This window comes from Numida meleagris, chromosome 13 (genome assembly GCF_002078875.1).
Source record: "Numida meleagris isolate 19003 breed g44 Domestic line chromosome 13, NumMel1.0, whole genome shotgun sequence".
In the NCBI taxonomy this organism is placed as follows: Eukaryota; Metazoa; Chordata; class Aves; order Galliformes; family Numididae; genus Numida; species Numida meleagris.
The window spans coordinates 15,080,419-15,102,625 of NC_034421.1; the positions used below are offsets into that span (position 1 = coordinate 15,080,419).

The window sequence follows — 22,207 nt, forward strand, 5'->3', positions numbered from 1 at the left end:
GAGCGTGCGAGGGGCGGGCGGGCGGCGCGGCCGGGGCGGTGGAACGAGCGCCGGCGGCGCGGCTACGGGGAGAGCAAGGTCCATGGAGCACAACCACCTCCACCTCCACAACGGCTCCCTGCTGTCGCACCACCGCTATGGCTGTGGCTTGGGGTACGCGCCCGTCGTCTATTACAGCCTGCTGCTGTGCCTCGGGCTGCCAGGTGAGTGCCGCGCCGCCGCCGGCACCTCCGGCGCCGAGCCCCGGGGACGGGCTGCGGGGAAGCGGCTCCCGCCGGGCTGCTGCTCCGCTCCCGGGCGCCGCGGGCGGATGGCCGCGCTGCCCTCACAGCGCTGCCCTCGCAGCGCCGTCCCGCCCGGCCGCGGGCACACAGCCCGTCACCAAGTTTTTGCCGTCATCCGTTCGGCCGTTGGAAGTGAAGCGGTCCCGAAAACGTGAGGACGCCGCCCCCGCCCGCTGCCTGCCCTGCCGGCAGCGATGGGAGCGCGACCCCGGGGCCGCCCTTGCGGACAGCTGGCCGAACTCAGAGGGACGGAGCGCTCCGAAAGGGGCCGCGGAGCGGAGGGGACCGAGGAGATCCGGCTTGGGATCTGTGCCCTGCGGGGGTCGTGGAAGGATCCGCCCGGCGGTCTCTGGGCGCAGGGCTCTGCAAGAACCCTCGCTGTGCGGTCCTCGATGGAGTTTGTCACTTAATAAGGGGACAAAGACAGTGCAGAGGTGCTGGGGAAGGCAGACTGCGAGAAAAAGAGGACGAGGTGAGGGGGAAGGGAAGTTTCAGGCTTGGGGCGAACGCTGCTGCAGGTGCCAGCGAGCATCGCATCGGCATTCCCGTCCCGGCCGAGCCGAGCTCCGAGCAGTGCACTCCTGTAGGGGCTGCAGGACGGGGGGGCCGCGGGGGCTGCTCGGGCTGCGGCATCTCCGGCCCTCGGAGAGCAGCGGTGATCCCAAGGACAGAATGAGTCGGGGGAGGGCTGCAGCGGTCAGAGGTACCATGGCGAAGCAGGATGCGAAGGGCACAGTACAACAGAGTTTGGAAGCGTCCATCAACTTCTGGGTGTTTTGTTCACCTTAATTCCTCTGGCTTAGAAAATAACATTCTTCAAGCAATTAATTTACAGAAAAATTTTTAATCAGACATGAAGAGAAGCCTGTCTCTGAGCAGCACATATGCAATTACCACTCTGCGTATGAATTGATGCTCTTTGTGTGTTGATCTGTTTTTATTTCCTGGCTTATAATTAAATTTTGCAGACTGGCTAATAGTTCAGAGAACTGGAAAGTGAAGTCCTGTATTTACCCCCAGAACACACGGGACATCGGCAGGTGTCTATGCTGCACAGCACTGGTGAGCCTAGCCCAGACCTGGAGAGACGAGGAGGTCGTTCTCTCCTCATTCGTCCCTTGGAAGCTGTTAGGATTTTCTCAGAAATGCTTCAATCTCACTATTCCTCCTGTAGGAACTGACCAAGACTCTCTCAAGATTATCCAGTGATATCAGGTTGATATTAGGAAATACTTGTTTTCAGGAAGAGCAGTGATGCATGGGAAAAGGCTTCTTAGAGAGGTGGTGGAGTCACTGCCCCTGGAGGGATCCAAGAAACGTGTAGATGTGGTACTTAGGGACATGGTGTAGTGGGCAATATTGGTTGTAGGTGGATGGCTGGACTGGATGGTCTTAGAGGTCTTTTCCAACCTTTATGATTGTATGAAGAAGGTGTCATGAAAATGTCTGTGGCTAAGCTTGCCTTTGTATTTCTCTTAAATGGGGCGAAATCTTACATGCACAGACAAGAAAAATCACTTGATGAGTGTTTTGCACATTACTTGCACCAGCTCCCTGAGGATACTGTGTTGTAATTACAGACCTAATGCTGTCCTTGTAAGAACTGGTTAAAACTGATCAATGATCCAAAGTACCAGTGGTGGCATGTATTTCAGAAGAGCTTAGACATCCACTTAATAGAAGCACAGAATGACTTGGGTTGCCCCCCCACTCCCTCCCTGCTGTGTGCTGACTGCTCCCCACCAGATCATGCGGTCCAGGGCCCCACTCAGCCTGGCCACGGGCACCTCTCACCCGTTTGATTACAGCAGTGGCACTAGCAATAGCCTTTAACAGGATTATCCAAAGCATTTGGTGGTGTAGCACTGCTGAGTTCAGTGGCTTTACACCAGGTTGTCAGTATGTCAGCTTGTTCAGTGCATATCTGAGGATGATGATGGCAATGAAACCTGAAAACCTGGTTAGATGTACAGGATGCTGAGAAAATGCACAGTAGGCGCACGCGTGAGAAACTCAGAATGCTCATCCTGAGGCTGCACAGAGAGGGAAACTAGCTGGGTGCAGTTAGGGGAGGACTCATATAGCTGAGTTTTCTTGAGGATGTGGCATGTGGTGAGAACACTGATAAAAGAGCTCTTCATCTTTTAATTTGAAGCCACTCTTCAATTTTTTATCATTAGGGAGCTGTAGAGGTAACACACTTACTTACCTGTTAGACAAAGAACCCTGAAGTTGGTGGGGTCTGAGCAATTAGCTTTGCTTGATGCCATGAATTTGAGAGAGACGTCATTTAGGGTCTGTCCTCAAGTGCAGCACATTTTCTGAAATGGAAATGGTTAATTCCTTGCCTTCAGTCTTGGAGAAGACTGATGAGAGGAGATTTCACAAACTCAACAGTGCACTTTGAGGCCAGGTAGTACCGGGCCTGATTGTGTATGCAGAGAAAGCATCATTTCCCTCGCTTGTGTAACCCAGACATCTGGGCAGATCCTTTTCTCAGCAGTGGCTCTCCTCCCTCTCTGCTCAGCCAGGCTCCAGAAAGTCTGAAAAAGGTAGAGACGAAAGAGAGGAAGGTGAAGTCCCTTTGCCCTCGAGGAGCAGAGTGGCAGCAGTGCTGGCGGTGGGGTCTTATTGACGCAGTGAGAGGGGCAGGTGTTACAACTCGCAGAGCTGTATGTAGCCCCAGCTCTGCCATCCCTGCGGTCACCTCTTCTGGCAGTGCAGGAGGACCTCTGAAGCACCTCCTGATACCTGGGAGGGAAGAAGGGCTGCAGGAAGGCTTAACCGAGGCGTTTCTTGGTTCAGGGAGGGAAAGTGTCAGAGAAGAGTTGTTGAATGCAGGGGAGGGGACAAATTGCTCCGATTCAATCAAGGAGTCTGGAAAGGTGAGGAAGCAACAAGTATCTGCTCTCAGTCCATATCCGCTCTCAGTCCATCTCCGCCAGTGAGAGCTGCACGAAGCAGCTGCACCGAAGAGCTCTTGCAGTGACAGTGCCACCAGAGGCGTCTGGGAAGGGCAGCCCAGGACCAGCAGTGCTGTCTGCTTCATGAGGAGGCGCGGCAGCAGCAGAATTGCCTTCCCCTTTGGGAGTATAGTATATTGCTGAAAGGATGGAGCGGCAGCATTTCTGAGGTCAGGCCAGGCCTGATCGTGTTTCCTGGGGTTTCCTCCTCCCAACAGCAACATAAAATACAGGCTCACACCAGCACCCTTACAGTCCTTGGGAGATAAGGCTTGCACAGGTGCTCTGGGAGAATGCCGCTCCAAACTGTCTGCTTGGAGAGCCTGGGCCCCAGATGTTTCTTTTACTCCTGCTTTAGCCTTCTGCTTAAAACTGATTTAAATGCAGATTCAGGACTTTGCAATGCTGGGAAAGCAGCCTGCGCACACTTGGCAAATGGGTTCCTCTGACAGGTAGCTTTTGTGTCAGACCTGCTGGTGAACAGGGTGTCCCAGAGATAGGGTCAGCCTGGGTCATTTAAACCTCAGCCCCACGCAGAGCACACTCAGGAGGCTCCATGCAGCGGGAGAGAAGCTGTAGTCCTAGCCTAGAGGGAGTGCGTAGACTCATCAGGGGTACCTAACCTTTTGAAACTGTCAAGGAAGGGTGGCATCTTAGGGACCTTTACCTAACAGATGACAGACTAGCTGCCCTCATGCAGCAAGCCAGATGCTTCCAAGGTGGTCAGAGTGACACACTGGTGTGCAACATTTGCACCGCACCTGTGCAAGCTGCAGTATAGTCAAAAGAAAAGAGAAATGTGTGAGAACTGGTCCGTCTGGAGCCTTCTCCCCATGTGCATCTTGGAATAAAGAGGTGTGCAAGCTAGGGTAATTGTCCTGGCATGGCAGGTGCTGCTGGTGGGCTGTGGGCTGAGCATCCCTCATGTAAGAACCGTGCCCTGTCTGAGCGTGGTGAAAGATTTGCATCCTATACTAAGTTTTTTATAGACTGCAGGCTTAGGCATAGCTGGTACGTGGCACTTGCCCAGGTTGTTACAAGCTGGCTGGCTGCTGGGAGTGTTTGAGGAGGGAGGCAGAAGCAAACAGAGAGAGCAATTCAAGAGAGAACAGACAATTCGTGCAGAGAAAGCAGCAGAGACAGGAGGAGGTGGTGGTGAGAGAAGCAGCTGAGCATTGCCTTGATGATGTTGTCACTGGTAGAGTGGAAGAGGGAAGAGAATGCATAGAGGGCACCTGAATGGTCCTTTACCAGATGATGAGGCTAAGGGTGAAAAATAGGAAGTGATGTGACCATGCACAGAAAGGAAGAAGACGTAGAGATGGGTAGTGGTGTCTGGGGAACAAACAGAATGAAGCTGAGCATTTTTGGCAGCCCAGCCCAGCTCCCTCTGCTGCATGGTGGTGTTGGGGGAACAAGAGCTGAAGCAGTTTGCTCTCTGTATTTACAGACATGACCCAGTTAGTACAAGGAGTAGGAGGAGAGGCAGGTGGCAATATCTGTAGGTGACTCACGTGGCAGGCAATAGCCAGTGAAGACCAAAGCAGGCAGCAGGAAGGTGTACATACTGCACACTTACTGGAGTATCTGACCCCTTTTGGATTCCTGCCATCTACTGCCTAGTGTAGTCTGCAAGCGCGGTCCAGGTTTCTGATTAAAGAGAGCATTTCCAACACCCAAATAAATAGCTCTTCTTGTAACAGTGCACCTGAACTATAGAAGCACCAAGGGAAGATCTGAAAATATGAGTGGGAGAATCATTATATGCAGAGTTATGACCTTGAAAACCCAGCATTCCTCAGCTGTCACTCATTAGACAGACTTTACACAGTAAATAAGAACTGAACCCTCCCAAGGCTGCTTTATTCAAAGATGGTACTGTCTTTGACTTCAAATCCGAATTGGACCCAAAGCCAGTACATTGCATCCTGCTTAAAGGAGAAAAAATAAATTGGCAGAACTTAGCTGCCAAAGCATGGTAACAGGAGCATTAGTGGACAGAGGGGAACAAAAGTCCTGTTAATATACTTAAAATCTGTCACTTCCTATTGTAAAATGAATGCTTTATCTTTAAGGAAAGAAGCTTTAAGAAGAAGAATAGATTCATTACAGTGTTCCTGCACAGAAACAGTGCCAGCAAGGCGTACAGATGGAAGCTGTTTCGTTTGGTCAGTATGTCTGGAGACTGTGTCCACTTAAAGCCTTGCAGCCTGAAAGGAAGCGTATGGCAGAGCCCATGCTTATGCAGAAGAGGACTCGATCCAATTGTTAACTTTGGTTTGTTATGCATATCACTAGGGAACAACACTATCAGGGCTGAAACGATAACGAGGTACAATACTGGAGAGGCTCAGTAGACTATGAAGTGCACAACCTTGCATGGTTGTGCTAAAATGGTTTGGGAAGGAAGATCTCCTAAGGAGATTTTTCCTCGCAATGATGATACAAAAGAGAGAGCACAGCCAGTTTTCCCTGCAGGTGGGTAATGCAGAGCCCCCAGCTGTTAAGAAGTCAAGCCATTCGAAAGCACTAGGCAGTCTGCTATCCTGCTGTTCTTCATCCACCCCATTACTTAGTACTCTCCTCCTCCTCCTCTTTCTGCTCCCCTCAGTAAAATGGGGGTGAATCAGCAGACACAAACCAGCAGGAGAAGGCCTTCAACCGCATACGTCAAAACAATTTATTGTAGGCAGACAAACAAAAGAGATTTTCTGACCTGATGCTCTCTGTATTCACACTCCAGGTACAAAACACTCCTTGGGCACAAAGGCTTTCGGTTTCAGGTGGTCTTTTCCAGCCTTTAATCTCTTTTCCCATTAACTCCGAGACACAAAGAAAGGAAACAAAACCAAAGTTAACCTCTTGAGCACAGGAGAACTGGCACACAATTCCGTTTTCATTCTTCACGGTGGAGATGCATGCATATGTCAAGATCTTAAACCTCAAAGTCAGGAGTACTGTCTGTGCCGTTTTGGGGTGACCAGATAAAAGAAGATTGTACTGGGTTGTTTCCCAGGAGACCGGTATGGTTGTGCAGAGGCAATGAAGCAGAGGCAGCTAAGTAGGACTGGGATCAACAGTGGAAGAATAGCAAAAGGAGTTTCCTCACTTTACCCGTGAAGGAGGAGATAAACCTGCCTATCAACATGCTCAACAGATTTTTTCACTGAAATTGTTCTTTTGTATCACCTGAAACAGAGAGTCCCTGGATGTACTGTCATTTAACTTTCTATTTTCTCAGTTATCAGGTGCATGAGCGGTTGCTCTTGGTTTCAAGGCAAATTGCCTATCAACCATTTCCTTCCAACTAGGATGTTTCACAAACGTTTGTTCCAGATGTTTTGTTCACTGTCCAGACTGGCGCACCAAGGAGCCATATATCTAGTGTGAATGCAGTATATGCTGTGTGGGGGAAATAAAGCCTGTGATGGCTTTACATAGCCTGCAAATCCCTGCTTATTGCCTGAAGTTGGCATTGCCTCTGAGAAAGCTCAGCCGTGGGGTTTGCAGATATGAACTCCTGTTGTGTTAGCTAATGCTTCAGGAAGACTTTGTTTTTAGCCAAACCACAATCAAAGGTAAAATGCTTTTAATTATTCATGTTCAGTAAAGAATTCATGATATTGCCCTCATGAAATCATGTCCTTCCTCCATCCTAGCTATCCCATCGAATACTTTTGCAACCCACCTCGGTGCTCTGATGTTCAATATTGAAAGGATACAATGGTTTTGTCATCCTCAAGCTCAAGTTACTCAGCTTGAGACTTTTAACATTCTGCTGACAGCCCACATTCGGGAGCCACTGACACCTGCCAAATGAGACACTCAGATTGCCTAGAAAATCTCAGTCTGTCCGGCTACGTCACACGAATAACCAAATCCCTTTTATGATTTCTGCGTTATTTTGCAGATTGTTTTTTCTCCTCCCAGCACCAATTTCCATTAAAAAGCTTTTCTGCTCTAGTAGCATGATGCATCTAGTAGCTAGATGTTGAGATGCAAGTTTTAGACATTTTTATCTTTGACCTTTCTTGCCCCTAAGAGAGGATCCATATAGGGAACATTGAGGTCGTTAGAGGCTTTATGCACTGCAGACCCAATGCAGGAAAGGGCATATCCTTGCCTATCCCATCTCAGTATTGATTCAAAATCCTTAAAAACGTAGAGCAGCTTAGCACCTGTGAGGCTTATTATCACATACGTCACTGGGAAATAAATGGTACAACTCCCTTGATTTCAGCGGAGACAGATTTTTTCCCCAGGTATTTGGGTCAAACTTATTGACAGCTAAAAGACAATAGATTTGCCCTTTGAAATCCAATGAACTGGAAGACAAAAATGGTCTTTGGATTGTCCATGTGTTCTGTAAAATTTTCTTGGAACTACTATTGAACAGTGCTCAAAACTTGCTTCCCCACTCCCACCTCATCGTAATACAGTGATACCTCTTTTCTCTGCTACCACAGAGGTAGTGAAAGCTCCTTGAACAGATGTGTCAGCCCACAGATGGGTGAGGAAAATACAGAGGTCACTCTAAAAGTAACGCCTCCTATTTATTCCCATGGAAACCACAACAGGTACAAAGAGCACAGTAACACCGTTCGATGGAGCAAATTCTCAGCTACAAAACACTATTTTTTCAACACAATCACCACCATTAGCTGTGCATTTTCTCCAGCAACATACAAGAGATTGATGTGGTGTTCATACAAGTCTGTACCAGCAGAGGTGATCCATTGTCACTGTCACCACCCACCCCTCACTGTGCCAGCACCCACAGTTTGGTCTCCATAAACTTTCAGCAAGTGTTGTTGAATGTCAGTAGGTGTCATTTTTTGTGCATGGAGGAATTCAGTGATACCCCCTTGCTTCATCCTCACTTTCACATCAGATGCCATTCTGTCAGTGTGCTCCTCTGGTGCCATCTGTCATATGGCAGCAAAATGTAATGGAGTATTGGTGGGAGGGTTCAACCTACCTCTACTGCTATCCCACTAACATCTGCCTCTGATGTTGTGAGCCAGCATAACGAAATAGGAGGTATTACTTTCAGAGCAGTCCTTGTATTTGCAATTCTGTCTGTGATTTTGGAATGTGTGAAAAGCTTGTTCTCTGAAAGAAAATATACAAATACGCTTTGTGGTGTGTCAGTGAGGTGTTCTAGACTTAGCCTTACGGCTCTGAAAACAGAACCACATTATCAGACCCATCTTCAGTGCCTTTTCTGGAACCATTCCACTGTGTCACTGGAGTCAGCAGCAGACACGGGGAAAGGGGAAGGGGTAGTCCCTGGAATTGTCATTGAGAGATTGTCCCTGCTTGGGAATGGCTCGTGGTGCTGGTGTGGAGGCTGGAGAGAAAGAACAAGGTGTGGAAGTCATGTTCTGGCCCCAAGGCAGTGGATTAGGGGCAGACCCCTCAGATAGATGAAGAGGGTGAGGACAAGCAAGGGGACAGCCAGATCTCTCACATGACAACGTGTCTGCTGGGCCTCCATAGAAGCTTATTCTACTCTTCCTTCTGGCAGTTTTCATATTGAAAACACTGTTCTATGTTATGAATACTATGAGCAAAAGCCTTCTCCAACTCTTTAGGAAAACCAAAAGCAACGCAATGTAATTACTCCTGTCTGCCAAACAAGTTACTGCACTTAACAAGCCTGAGTGGTTGGCAAGGCTCAGAATGAACGCTCGCCATCGGCGTCTCTGCACCATTACTGTGTCTGTGCCCTTGAACAGCAGAGGAAGTGCTCTTGGCTTGGTTAAAACCTTTCTCTGGCCTCAATGACCCAATTATGGCCAGCGCCAGCCCTTGAGAAGAGTGCACCATTCAGTGTTCTTCCCCAGAGGTGCCTCAGCTAATAAATGCTGTCAGGGAGAAAAATGGCCCCGGAAGCCAGATTTCACTGTCAGAGCCGGGCTGGTGACACCAGTGCATTAATTCACCTATGACTTCTAAGGACAAGGCAATGCTGCATCGTCCCTGGCTGCTGCTCTGTCCTCTGCTGTGCAGGGGAGCTTGGGCTGTGCTGGGCAGCTGAGCACACACTTGGTAACTCCACCAGTGCTCTCACTTTGGCCCTGCATCCTGTCTGTGCACATGGGGTTTCTGAACACAAATTTCCCAACAGCTTTTCTCAAAAGATTGTTCCCATCTGCTGAAGTGGTGAGGTTGAACTAGTTCAACCCATGCTGGCTACAAGAGAAAAACACCAAACTGCCCTATCTCCTCTAATGACCAGTGAGACGCAGGTTTCATTTTAAGACATCTAACTGGCTACAGCCAACAGCCCCAGTAAACAGATGTTTACATTGCCATAGCATTTGTCTTTTAAAATAATTTCTTCCCATTGTCATCAGTGTCCCCTGAGAGGTGCTACATGAAGTAAAGGCTGAATGCTGTCTGCCTCTCAGCTCTGGTAACTGCTGGCACATGGCTGTGTTAGTAACCGTGCTCAGGTCAGCCTGCCGAGCACTGTGCATGTTTACATTTTAATATTGCCTCCTGGCCCAGAGGAAATCATCTCTTTCTACCAAGCTGAAACAATCACTTTTTTCAGCATATATTTGTAATGTGTTGTATCTGAAGTCTCACCATTTCTAAATCTGTGAAGGAGGTGTGGCTCACATATTTTCCAAAGCAACTTAGAATTTTGTGTTCATGAATAGTCTCTGTGTGTGCCAGTCAGGTGGCTAATGCATGGCCGGTGGTTTCTTACATTGCACAGTGATTCGTAGGGATCCTAGCAACAACTGCATTTGGTAAAAGGTGTCCATTATATCCAGTGACCTAATGTTTATCACGTTCAGTAACCGACCCTCATGGCTACTTCATTTAGGTGGTTTATGACAGTGAACCGCTGAACCACGCAGCAGGCCTTATTCACAGCACAGCAGCACTTCCACTTGTGAGGGCTGTTTCTCTGCACAGCCTGCTGCGTGCATGCAAAATGCTCTCGATAAAAAAAAAAACAAAGCCAAAGAACATTCCTATTTCTTCTTTCGACGGGTAAAATTGCTCCTGCTTAAGCTCACATGTGGCAATATTAGGCGATGGAAGGAATTGTGTGAATTCCCCACAAAAGCTATGGTTAGATGCTACTTGAGCTATGACTATAATCTACAACACAAGAAGCTGCGGAAAAAGTTGTGCTTTTAGGTCACAGGCAGGGGTTTGTGGAGGCACAGAAGACTGCCCAGGCTCTGCAGGGGACTCTGCAAGGCAGCGTGCTGTTGGCATGGGCAGCAAATGCAAACCCAGATGAGAACCAAGGTTTCGCAGTGCAGATTGATGGTGTTTGGGTGTCAGAGACCTTCACATGCTATATTTCAAAGGCGATAGATCCTCGTGATTGAAGGGAAGCACTGAGATTCCACCATTTTTGACAGTTGCTTCTCATCATCTGCTAGTGGCATCTCTTGAGGCTTCAGCCAGCCAGTCCCTAATCAAGCCTCGATTCTCAACTAGATATTTTTAAATTCAGAATACTGCACCGCAAGAAGCAACGCTGGCATAAATTCCCATCTGTCATCTCTTAATCAACTCCCAACACTGTGATCAATCTTTTTGAAATCCAGATGACCTAAACTACTTAGTGGCTTGAAAAAAATACTGCAAGAAATGGACACTACTGTCCAGGACAGTTTAGGGGCACTGACCCAGCAGCTGTAGCAGTATCTGTGTTATAATAAAGAGAGATTTTTATATTTTCATCGTTATCCCATTGTCCTTGCCCCGACTACAATATTAGGACAAGAAGTAGGGTAAACACAGTTAAAATGTGTTCTCTGTCTTAAATGCTTATCCATCCCCTTCGCCCCCCAGTGGATCATCTTTGCCCACAGGAGAACTTGCAAGGGCACCGAGCAGGCATCCAGGAGTCACTAGGCACAAGGACACAGTTCACATGGAACAGCATTCCCACTCCTTTCTCGTTTTACTGAGCATTAAACAGTGTTTCAGGATGCACCAAGGACCATCTTAATACTACTGAGGAAACAGGTGAAGGACTGACTGAGAGTTTTCCATAGCTTCTCTTTGCTTTCCCTGTACAGTCTACAGCAGGACAAATACTCCCAAACCTAAGACGCCGTGGTACAGGCAGCTTTCTGCTGCACCCCGCTGTATATCTGTTTTCACAAAGTCAATGATGTTATTATATTTCATATCATCCAGCCAGAAAAGCACTAATGTGATCTCAGGGAAAGCATTTCCAATACAAGATACCATAAACCTTGCAGAAAAATTGGACAAAGCTTGCATGTACTTTGTCAGATCAATTTTCTAATCCGGCTCACCATGCAAAGCTTGCTGGTGTTGAACTTGCATTTCAGTACACTCTGTTACTTCCATTGCTGGGAACCCTGCGAAAGGTCGGGGGAGAAGGGACGGAGGAAAGGGCTGTTCATAAATCTGTTCCTGTAGGAAAAAAGGAGGAGGTAGGACTAAACAGCAGGACTCCCAGAAAGGCCAAATGGGATGGGGAGTGATGCTGCCATGCCTGGACTGGGCACAGCTTCAGAATCCCTGCAGGAGCTCTCTGCCCATGTGGCCGTATTTGTCTGCAGGGGGCAAAGTCCCCAGATGTTCTCCTTGCTGCATGCTAGCTCCAGCTGCTGCTGCTGCAGTGAAACAAATCCAAGGATTAAAGAGGAGGTGAGCACCCTGAGTCATATCTAATACCTATGAAGCCACGCTATTCAGCCTGGCTTGCCAAAACCGACAGTGACTGGCACAGTCAAGGTAAATGCGCCAACTTGAGGATTTCCTTGACAGTACATCACTTGTTTTATCCTCTAGGGCTCATCGCTGCAGGCTGGCAGGAGTGAAGACACTGAGAGAAACCTGAGGCCTATCAAAAGGGTCTTCAGGGGTCTGGGGCAGTTAGTGGATGGAGCGGGAGCACACGTGGTGTTTTCCTCTGTCCCTTCAGTGGCAGGGATTGGTACTGAGAGGACCAGGAAAACCCACCGCATAAATACATGGCTGAGAGGCTGAGGAATTCCACCATGGGAATTTTGGTTTTTTTTTTTGACTGTGGCATGGTTTACTCAGTGCCTGCCCTGAGGGCTGCTGATGGGGTCCACCTAGGTCACAGGGGGAAAAGAATTCTGTCCCAGGAACTGGGCTCACTGACAGAGCTTTAAGGTAGGTTTGAAGGGGGAACGGGGAAAACAACACAGAGAGCTGCAAGCAGTCCAGAAGACTCCTGGAGTTCACTGACATCAACTTTCTGGTTCTGGTATTGGAACGTGGAAGAGATTGTAAAAGAAGTTAAGATCCGAGGCAGCCTGGGCTGCAGCAGCCATTCCCTGGTCGAGTTTGTGATCTCGAGGAACGCAGGCCTGGCAATGAGGGGAGTCAGGACCCTGAACTTCAGGAGGGAGGACTTCAGGCTGTTTAAAGAATTGTTGGATGAGATCTCCTGGGAAACTGTCCTTAGGGACAAAGGAACAGAACGGAGGTGGCAGCACTTTAATGATGCCTTTCTGAGAGTGCAGGAGCTCTCCTTCCCCCAGAATAAGAAATCAGGCAGACGAGGTGGGAAACTGGCGTGACTGAGTAAGGACCTGCTGGTCAGGCTGAGGGGAAGAAAAGGAAAAATATAAGCAGTGGAAGTGGGAATGGGTGGCCTGGGAAGAATATAGGGATGCTGTCCAGTTGTGCAGGGATGGAGTCAAGAAAGCCAAGGTGTGGGTGGAATTGAGCTTGGCAAGGGATGTGAAAAACAAGAAGAAGGGTTTATTTAGATACACTGTGCAGAAGAGACAGGCAAAGGAGAGCGTACCTCCTCTGATAAATGAAAAGGGAGAACTGGCCTCCTCAGACACAGAGTGGTACTTAGTAAGTTTGTTGCCTCAGTCTTCACTGCCAGTCAGGCTTCCTACTCTCCATGTCCCTGAACATCTAAGCGGGGCTTAGGGGAACAAATTCCCTCCCGGTGTAAGAGCGGAGCAAGTCCAAGACCACCTCATGAGGCTGAATGTGTACAAGTCTATGGGGCCAGATGACACATATCCCAGAGTTCTAAAGTAACTGGCTTTTGTGGTTGCCAAGCTGCTCTCCATTATCAAAATCGTGGCTGTCAGGCAAAGTCCTCGGTGATTGGAAAAAGGGAAACATCACTCCCGTATTCAAGAAAGGAAGAAGTGAAAATCCAGGGATCTGCAGGCCCATTAGCCTTACATCTGTGTCTGGAATCATGGAACAGATCCTCCTGGAAGAGATGTTAAGGCACATGTGAGGTGTAGAGGAGATCTGAGACAGCCAGCGTGGCTTCACCAAGGGCAGATCGTGCCTGACCATCTGGTGGCCTTCTGTGATGGAGTGACAGCATCTGTGGACAAAGGAAGGGCAACTGATGTTGTCTGCCTGGACTTGTGCAAGGCCTTCAGCATGGTCCTGCACCACATCCTTGTCTCTAAATTGAAGGCTGGACTATTTGGTGGATAAGGAATTGGTTGGATGGTCACAGCCAGCGGGTTGTTGTATGTAGCACTATGTCAGGGTGGAGGCCGGTCACAAGCAGTGCCCCCCAGGGCTCCATCTTGGTACTGGTGCTCTTCAACATCTTTATCAATGGTGCAGACAGCGGGACTCAGTGCATACTCAGCAGTTAGCTGATGACACCAAGCTGAGCAGTGCTGTTGACACAGCAGAAGTGAGGGACACCATCCAGAGGGATCTGGACAGGTTTGAGAAGTGGGCCCATGAGAATCAACAAGGCCAAGTGTGGGGTGTTGTACTTTGGGTCGAGGCAGTCCCAGATACGTGTGCAGACTGGGAGAAACACCTGTCCTGTGAAGAAAGATTGAGGGAGTTGGGCTTGTTTAGTTTGGAGAAGAGAAGGCTCTGGGGAGACATAATTGTGGCCTTCCAGTACCTGAAGGGAACTTACAAGCAGGAATGGGACCAACTTTTTTACGCAGTTTGATACTGATAGGACAAGGGGGAATGGCTTTAAACTAAAGGAGGGTAGATTTAGATTAGATGCTAGGAAGAAATTTTTTATTCAGAGGGTGGTGACGCACTGGCACAGGCTGCTCAGAGAGGTTGTGGATTCCCCATCTCTGGAGGCATTCAAGGCCAGGTTGGATGGGGCCCTGGGCAGCCTGATCCAGTGGTTGGCATCTGTGCCTATGGCAAAGGGGGTTGGAAGCAGATGATCTTTAAGGTCCCCTCCAACCTAAGTTGTTCTGTGATTCGATGATCAGCAGGCACAACAGAGGCATTTTTAAAGCAAGGAAGTGAAAAATGGTACCATGGTTCTGAGTGTATCACTCCCACGTCCAGACTGAGCTGAAATCAGTGAGGTTGCATTCTTGGTAAAAGAGAGCAGAATCAGACAAATTCCTCCGAAGGTGATTGCAGATAATATTGTTGGGGAGATTATGTAAGTATATATATTTAACCTAGAGAATGATTCCATTGGCTGTCATGTTCACTTTAGTTTTGTTCCAAGATACAAAATTAATCAATTCAGGTAATACAAAAATAGTTGACACTTACAAGGGCTATTACTCAAGATCATTCACTCTGCTGCAGTTCATTTCCCTGACAGCAGAAATCAGCTCCCAGAAAGCAAGTTTTGTAGACATTTATGAAAGAGGAATTTTTGCCTAATATTGAGTAAAACAGTTTTTAAAAGTGTGTTTCCAGTTGTAAGACATCTTAGATCATTACCTTAGTGCATTTAACTTCCTTTTTCTCTAATGTGAAGGAATCTTTACTGTTATTGTTGATTTGTTTTGGGAAATCCATCAAAACTGGCAGAAATGTTTGAAGCAGTGAATGCACGGAAGATGTGATTTATGGAGCACTTATGAAAATGTCAAATACAAACATTTGGCAGTTTGTTATACAGTATGCCAGCAGCGCTCTGATTTTTAAGCACTGCTTCAGGTATTCTAGGCTAGTGATTTAAACTTCTGATGGGAGCAGTCGTGTCTGTCTCATTCCAGCCTTGCTTCTAGGAGGAATTACAGCTTTTTTTTTTATCTGATTCAAGACTATACAGTAATTTCTAGCAAACATGAGCAAGCAGTGAAAGTTTGGCTACACCTTAGAGCTCCAGCAAAGCTCTCAAGGACTGCAAGGCCTGCACCTTCCCAATGCGGGGAGCTCTGCGGAGCCAGGGTCTGAAGGACCAAGCCCTCTGTAGAGCATTTACATATAGGTACCTATTTTACAGTCTTTTCAACCTGCTAGCGAAGTATCTTTAAGCTGAATCACAGCTTTGGAAGAATGAAGCAAACCAGCCAGTGAAAACAGCAAAGACGAGATATTCTAGCACTTCACCGCAATATTATTTAAGTGTCACACAGTACTTCCAGGCACGATTTAGGTGATGGGTCTGTGTTGCAGCCAGAGAGTTGCAAGCAGAAAGATTCTCAGGATGCTCAGGGATGTTTACATTTGTGCTGAGCCAGAACATCCATCATGTCTGACTTGAGCAGCAGGATTTCCTTAAAGACTCGGCTATGTCACTCCAGAGGAAAAAGACCTTGTAAGCTGGGGAAGGACTTCTGAAGAGCAGCTTTCAGCTAAGCAAGCAGGTCTTTATTTCAGTGGTTGGTAGAGAGACTTTTCCCCAGAGCTCATCTGTAGGAGAGCGGGTCAGACATGCTGGGCATAGCTGGGAACATCTCAAGGCCTCGCAGAGTGCCTCCAGCTTTTGGGAAGAGCTGAGGCATGTGCTGTCCTGGGAGTCCTCCGCTCAATTGGGATCCTGTGTGTAAGCAGCGTTGCTGCAGGGCCAGCCTGGGCAGGGCAAGAGGAGGAGAGCTGCTGTCGTGCTACAGCCATCTCCACAGTAGAACTGCCTCGTTGTGCCCTCCTCCCTGCTGTGTGTGGCCGGCTGTCCCAGCACCCTGCTTGGGGTGCTCCTGCAGGGCCTGTGGGGCACCCAGAGAGCAGCACCAGAGCCACGGCTCTGCCTCCACATCTTCTCCAAGGAGGTGGCAAAGGGCTGCTGGGCATCACCTAACCCCACACAGGGACAGAAGGGTTCAACTTCCTGTCCCTTTTCCTGGAGTGCAGGGACACCAAGTGACAGCGTAACATGCAGCTGGGAGCAGGGCCTCATACTCCTCTCAGTGCCACGGCTGCTCTGAGGGACGCAACTGCAGCATTTCCCTTTCAGCTTCTCAGATTTTAATAAAGGTCATGTTGCCAAGTGCTTGAACAGAGCTACTGCTCCAAATCAGCGCTCAGAAAAGCTGATATCACATTTTAAAGGCCTAACTCTGTGTTTTTGTCTCCACAGCAAACATCCTGACAGTCATCATCCTCTCCCAGCTCGTGGCTCGCAGGCAGAAGTCCTCCTACAACTATCTTCTAGCTCTAGCGGCTGCTGACATCCTCGTTCTCTTCTTCATTGTCTTTGTTGACTTTCTCATGGAAGATTTCATCTTAAATAAACAGATGCCTCAGGTACTGGACAAAATAATTGAGGTCTTGGAATTTTCTTCCATCCACACTTCCATTTGGATTACGGTTCCACTAACAATAGATAGGTACATAGCTGTGTGCCATCCACTTAAGTATCATACAGTCTCCTACCCTGCTCGTACTCGAAAAGTCATTGTAAGTGTTTACATCACCTGCTTTTTGACCAGCATTCCCTACTACTGGTGGCCCAATATCTGGATTGAAGACTACATAAGCACATCAATGCATCACGTCCTCATCTGGATCCACTGCTTTACTGTTTACTTAGTGCCCTGCTCCATCTTCTTCATCCTTAATTCGATCATTGTGTATAAGCTGCGACGAAAGAGCAATTTCCGACTGCGAGGGTACTCCACAGGGAAAACAACAGCCATTTTGTTTACTATAACTTCTATTTTTGCCATACTCTGGGCACCAAGAATAATCATGATACTGTATCACCTCTACGTATCGCCTATAAACAACAGCTGGGTGGTACATATTGTGTCGGACATTGCCAATATGCTAGCATTGCTGAACACTGCAATTAATTTCTTCCTCTACTGTTTTATTAGCAAAAGATTTCGCACAATGGCAGCTGCCACACTGAAAGCCTTCTTTAAGTGTCAGAAGCAACCTGTGCAATTCTATACAAACCATAACTTTTCAATAACAAGCAGTCCTTGGATTTCCCCAGCCAACTCTCATTGCATCAAAATGCTTGTTTACCAGTATGATAAGAATGGAAAGCCTATAAAAATATCACCATGAAGAGGGCAATAATTGGAGTTTCTGGGTGTAAGTTCTTTACAAGTGGTTACATCTTCAGGATGTAATCTGCTGAAGTGGCTGTTTTAAAGAGTGGTCATCTGATTTCATTTCCCTGGGAGGCCGAGGGCAGATGGGACTGTTAGGAGGGAATAGGAGCACTTGATTTTAGGAGCAGAAGTGAGAAGGCAAATGCCTCCATCTCCTATACAGCATTTTGAATATACTTCAGAGTTCAACTCTTAGTGTTCAGTTGCACTCAAATGTTTTGCATCCAAACACCAGTGCAGTCCAAAGAGTTTGGAGGGGGGAAGCCACAATAATTAATTACTTTTCAGAAACAACAAAGTCTTACTTGACCATGTAGTTCACCATCAAAAGAGCAAATGGATGCTTTTATGTACTGTGGAAGGAGCCATTTCTGTTATGTGCACTTGCCAAAAAAGATGTGTTCTCTCTGACATGAAATACTGCCACACAGATTTGCTATCAAGACCTTTTGGCAGGAGGCAGTCCACAAGACACAAACTAGGACAAGCCCCTTTTGGCTCATTTGAGCAAGACTCAAGGACCGGTAATTGACCTGTTACAGCCTTGGCGTGGAAAGCAATCCTGCAAGCTGCCAACCTTCATATGTTTTAAGTTATTTAAGATGCAACCAAGACAGGGGAGCTTGATGGAGGGAGGTTTCTAGAGCCAAGAACAAAAGCAGAGTATTTTCCCCACTCTTTCAATTACGGTATTTGAAGACTCTCAAGTGCGAGGCCAAATCCTGCCTGCTGCAGAGCTCCCACTGAAGCTGGTCCTGCGAGGTTTGGAGTGATTACAGCCCTCAGTTTCCTTGTTAACCTGTGAAGATTCTCAGTTATCCCCCACGTTCAGGACTTTAGGGATTATATATAAAAAATCTTAACCTAAGATTTTCTCCTGACAGATTATGCTATCCTATTGCAGATTTGCCATTTAATTGTTAAAAGACTATTTGTGAAAGAAATCCATTAAATCCGTTAAATACCCTACGGCAGTAAAAACATAGATTAGTTTCAAATATTTACCTTATTTAAAGTAGCTTAACTTCTCTTTCTTTACACTCAAAAAAAGCTTCACAGCAATGCTGGGTGTAGAAAATGGGAAGAGATTTACAGAAAGGCTTAAAGTGCATTTCTTTTACTTTGTCTCGTTTTCAGATCTTGGCATATGGTCTCTCAGAATCATGTACCCCAGCTATTTTATTTAGATATTGGGCGTTTAATACAGCCTTACTAACATGTGAGAGCAGACTTCTTTGCATGGTGAACACAAGCACAATTTGGTCAGTGAACACAGCAGCCTCTCAGTAACTGCAAACAAAACACAGCCCGGTGCTAGCAGTGTGTTTGTGTCTGTGCCCATCTCCATTACCAGTGGGGAGCTCATGGTGCATCTGGGACTACTACAGTGAGGTCCCCAAAAAAAGGATCCAGTCTGTTCTGCTTCAGTGGGATCTGAGGGTGGAAAGCATCCCTCTAAAACCTGTGGATGGCTCAGCTTTGGTGTACGAACACATCCTAAAAAATACCAAGTCTACAGAAGTCCTGCTGAGGACAACAGCCTGGTTTCCTTCTGCCATGCATTTACATACCTACTCCTATTGGTATCCTGCAAGACCAAAACCTACCCAAACCCAAGCACACCTTGGGAGGAAATGGCAGCAGAAGGCACAAACCATGGAGAGTGGGGCCACGTGCAATGGCTGGCTGAGGTGCAGAAGGGCTTTCTCAGGAAAGGTCGGGACTACTCAGGTTGGATGGGCCCAGCGCCTTGGTGAGCAGGTGCCACCCGCTCCTCCCCATCAGCAGAGCCATCGGGCTGGGTGAGATGCTCAGTGCTGCTCTCCCAGGTGCTGTGACACCCCAAGGACCGTGCTGGCGGGGCAAGGAGAGGGGCACGGCTGGAAGAGCGAAAGCTGTCGCTTGCCAAAGGAATGCTGCAAGCCTAAATCTCCGCAGATTCAAAGGGAAATGAAGAGCCCCCTCATCTTCCGGCCTGTTTGTCCCTGTAATCTCAACAAAATATCACACTTACTTGCAATAATAAAGCATAAAACGGATGCTCAGCCTTGCTGTATTTATCACAGCAAGGTTAAAATTATTCCTCCCTTTACTAGTGTTTTACATAAATAGTCTTGTGGTCATGCCTTCTACCTTACTCAGAACTTTCTCCGTTCTTTATGTGTCAGTTGATAGTAACCAAAGTTACCTATGAAAAAGGTACTGTATGTCTCATTTTGGAGAAAACACTGTATTTATAACTTATTTTTATGCTAAATTTGTTATGAGGAATGCTAGTCTGAGTTACATGTGAATGAGTCTGAAGTGCAATATCTAAATAGATAAGTAATTCATTTTTGAGAATGTATCTATTGAAAAAATATTTATACGAGATATTCACTATTCTGCTTAATATAATAGTAACCTTACAGAAAATAGTGAATGTTTAGGGCTTTTATTTATTAAAAAAAACTCAATTAGGTGCATGGCATATGCTGCCATACACATGGTGTGATTAGTCAGTTTTTGTAACATAATGGTTTTCCTGCAAACTAGTCATCTGACTTTTTCCTGTCCTGACAAAGTATTTTTATAAGTTACCTTATTTAAAAATAATTTTTTTTGCATTGATATTTATTTCCAGCTAAAAATAACTCATTAAATGGTTGTAACTTCATTTCAAAAACAACTCCTAACCTTTTCCCATATCACTTTAGAAATGACATGGTGCAATTTTCATGTACAGTGGTCATTTCATTTCTGATAATTTAGGGCTTTAAGAGCTTACTTCCAAAGCCCCTTGAAGTCAAAGGGAAGATTGTATGTGGATTTTGTGGTTGGTTTCTCCAATCCCCATCAGTTTAGGAGGGCTTTGGATCAAGCTGTATCTTGTTAACAGATGTTTGAAGCCTTGCTGGAGTCCAGTTTGGATAATAAAGCCTTGACTTTTTTTAGTATGCATATGAGAGCTGCTGTTGATAATACTTGCCTTATTTTTTGGTTTTGTGAAGCATCTTGCAATGACTGTTGCTAACTAGCCAATGTCTTGCTGTGTTGTTCATACCTCCTAATTTTCCAGTAGTTAAAACCTTAACTGAGCACATAAAGTGTCGCTATTTAGGGGAAAAGCATCCTGGAGACAAAATCATCTTTGTTCTGGAGGTGGTCCTTTGTACTCAATTTATACTTCAAGTATCAACAATTATGAAAAATAAACTGTGAATGGACAGTTTTACAATTACATGTAGGTATATTTCCTTTGAGACCACAGCTAGGAACAAAATACTTTTTAGATGAGTTACTGATATATAAAATTATGAGACTTATCACCTATTTAAATTGTGAATATTGATATTTTCATAAGTAGACATATTGTGTTTGATGGGCTTGTTTGTATCATAATAAATTATGAGATGGTGCGTAACTTCTTACAGTGTTTGGGGCTATTATGTTTGAGTTATAGGTTCTTATCATATACTTTGGATTTCTAGATGCTCATGGTACACTGCAAATAAGACTGGTCCTTGCAACAGTTACTCAATAAAACAAAGCCTTGCGTTATGAGTGTTCATTCACTTGCTGGAAAAAAAAAATCTGAAGCACAAGGTACATCATTACTGGCCCAATTTTTCCTTGTAAGCTGAAGTGTTGACTTGCTGTGAGTTAGGGTTAGCTGTTAAAGTCAACAAATCCCTGTCCCTAACACCAGTGGAAGGTTTGACCTGTGGAGATCATTTAAATCTGACCAAAGTGAGTGTGATGCCAAGAAGCTGGGCTGCTCTTAGCAGTCTCTGGAAGTGATGAAATATCCAGAAAATTGGCTCCAGAAGAGCAAAACGCGTAAACCGAAGTCCCAGCATTGGTCAATGACAAAACTAAAGGCATAAACTTCCCTGCAGGTAGGCCTTGTTTGTTATGAAAGCTGGGGGAAATGGGACAAATAGCAGTTTGATTCCAACTGGGGAGAAAAAATGGATTCCAAAAAAGGAAATCTTCCCAATCCACATGCCTGTGGGATGCCCCATGTCTGCGTGTTCTATGGGCTGGGTACCACCTAGACTGTAAAATACGAAACACTAGACAGAGCATGCTACGCTTTGGCATAAGGGACAGGATTCTTGCCTGAGCAGCCATACCCCATCCCCAGAGCCATGGGAGCAGGGCTAGGAGCCTGCTGGCCCACCTTATACAGGAGAGGACTCCTGGCAGCTCGGTACCCTGCAGGTAACCAGGCCAAAAAGAAAAACCAGTGTTTTCAACTTGGTTTTCTTGCCTATTAGACAGGAAATAATTTTAGCTCAAGTAACCACAGGTTGAATTCATTTTACGTACAAAAACACTGTATCTGTGATTAAGGTTTTTATTTCCCCAAAGAACAGCTTGATAAACCAGGTGAAGTGAGGACCTCAGGGGACTGCATGTGGAGGAAGCCCAGACGAGTCAGTGGGAAAGGGGTCGTGGTGGGGGGCAGTGTCGTGAGCTGTTCCCAAGGAGGGAGCCTGGGACCCGCCAGCCTCAGCATTTTTTCATTAACAGCTGCAGCATGAGAAGTACTGATGAAACGCAGAGATTATGAAATGGCATCGTACCGCTGGTGGAGGGCAGAAGGAAAGGTATTTCATGTAAGAACCGGATGACCTTGAAGATTCAAGTGATAAAAATGGGATGATTTCAATAGTAATAAACAAGGCCCTCCACTTGCCTGCCTGTAACAGTACATTTCCTATAAAGCCTC

The 22,207-nt window shown here is 46.6% G+C and overlaps 1 protein-coding gene across 2 annotated transcripts; it reads left to right on the forward strand.

Annotated features, from left to right (window-relative positions):
* Positions 15 to 20,956, forward strand: GPR139 (G protein-coupled receptor 139). 2 transcript variants are annotated; one of them, XM_021412071.1, is made up of 2 exons: positions 15 to 203; positions 16,512 to 20,956. In XM_021412071.1, exons 1-2 carry the CDS (start codon positions 83 to 85, stop codon positions 17,444 to 17,446), a joined length of 1,056 nt encoding a protein of 351 aa, XP_021267746.1. In that variant the 5' UTR covers positions 15 to 82; the 3' UTR covers positions 17,447 to 20,956. The 2 variants fall into 2 exon arrangements, with proteins under 2 accessions (XP_021267746.1, XP_021267747.1); XM_021412072.1 differs by lacking the exon at positions 15 to 203 and adding an exon at positions 5,211 to 5,415.

Coding starts and splice junctions, on each gene's coding strand:
- GPR139 (XM_021412071.1), top strand. CDS start 83: ATGGAGCACAACCACCTCCACCTCCACAACGGCTCCCTGCTGTCGCAC. Junction 204..16,511: donor GCTGTGCCTCGGGCTGCCAG/GTGAGTGCCGCG, acceptor TTGTCTCCACAG/CAAACATCCTGACAGTCATC.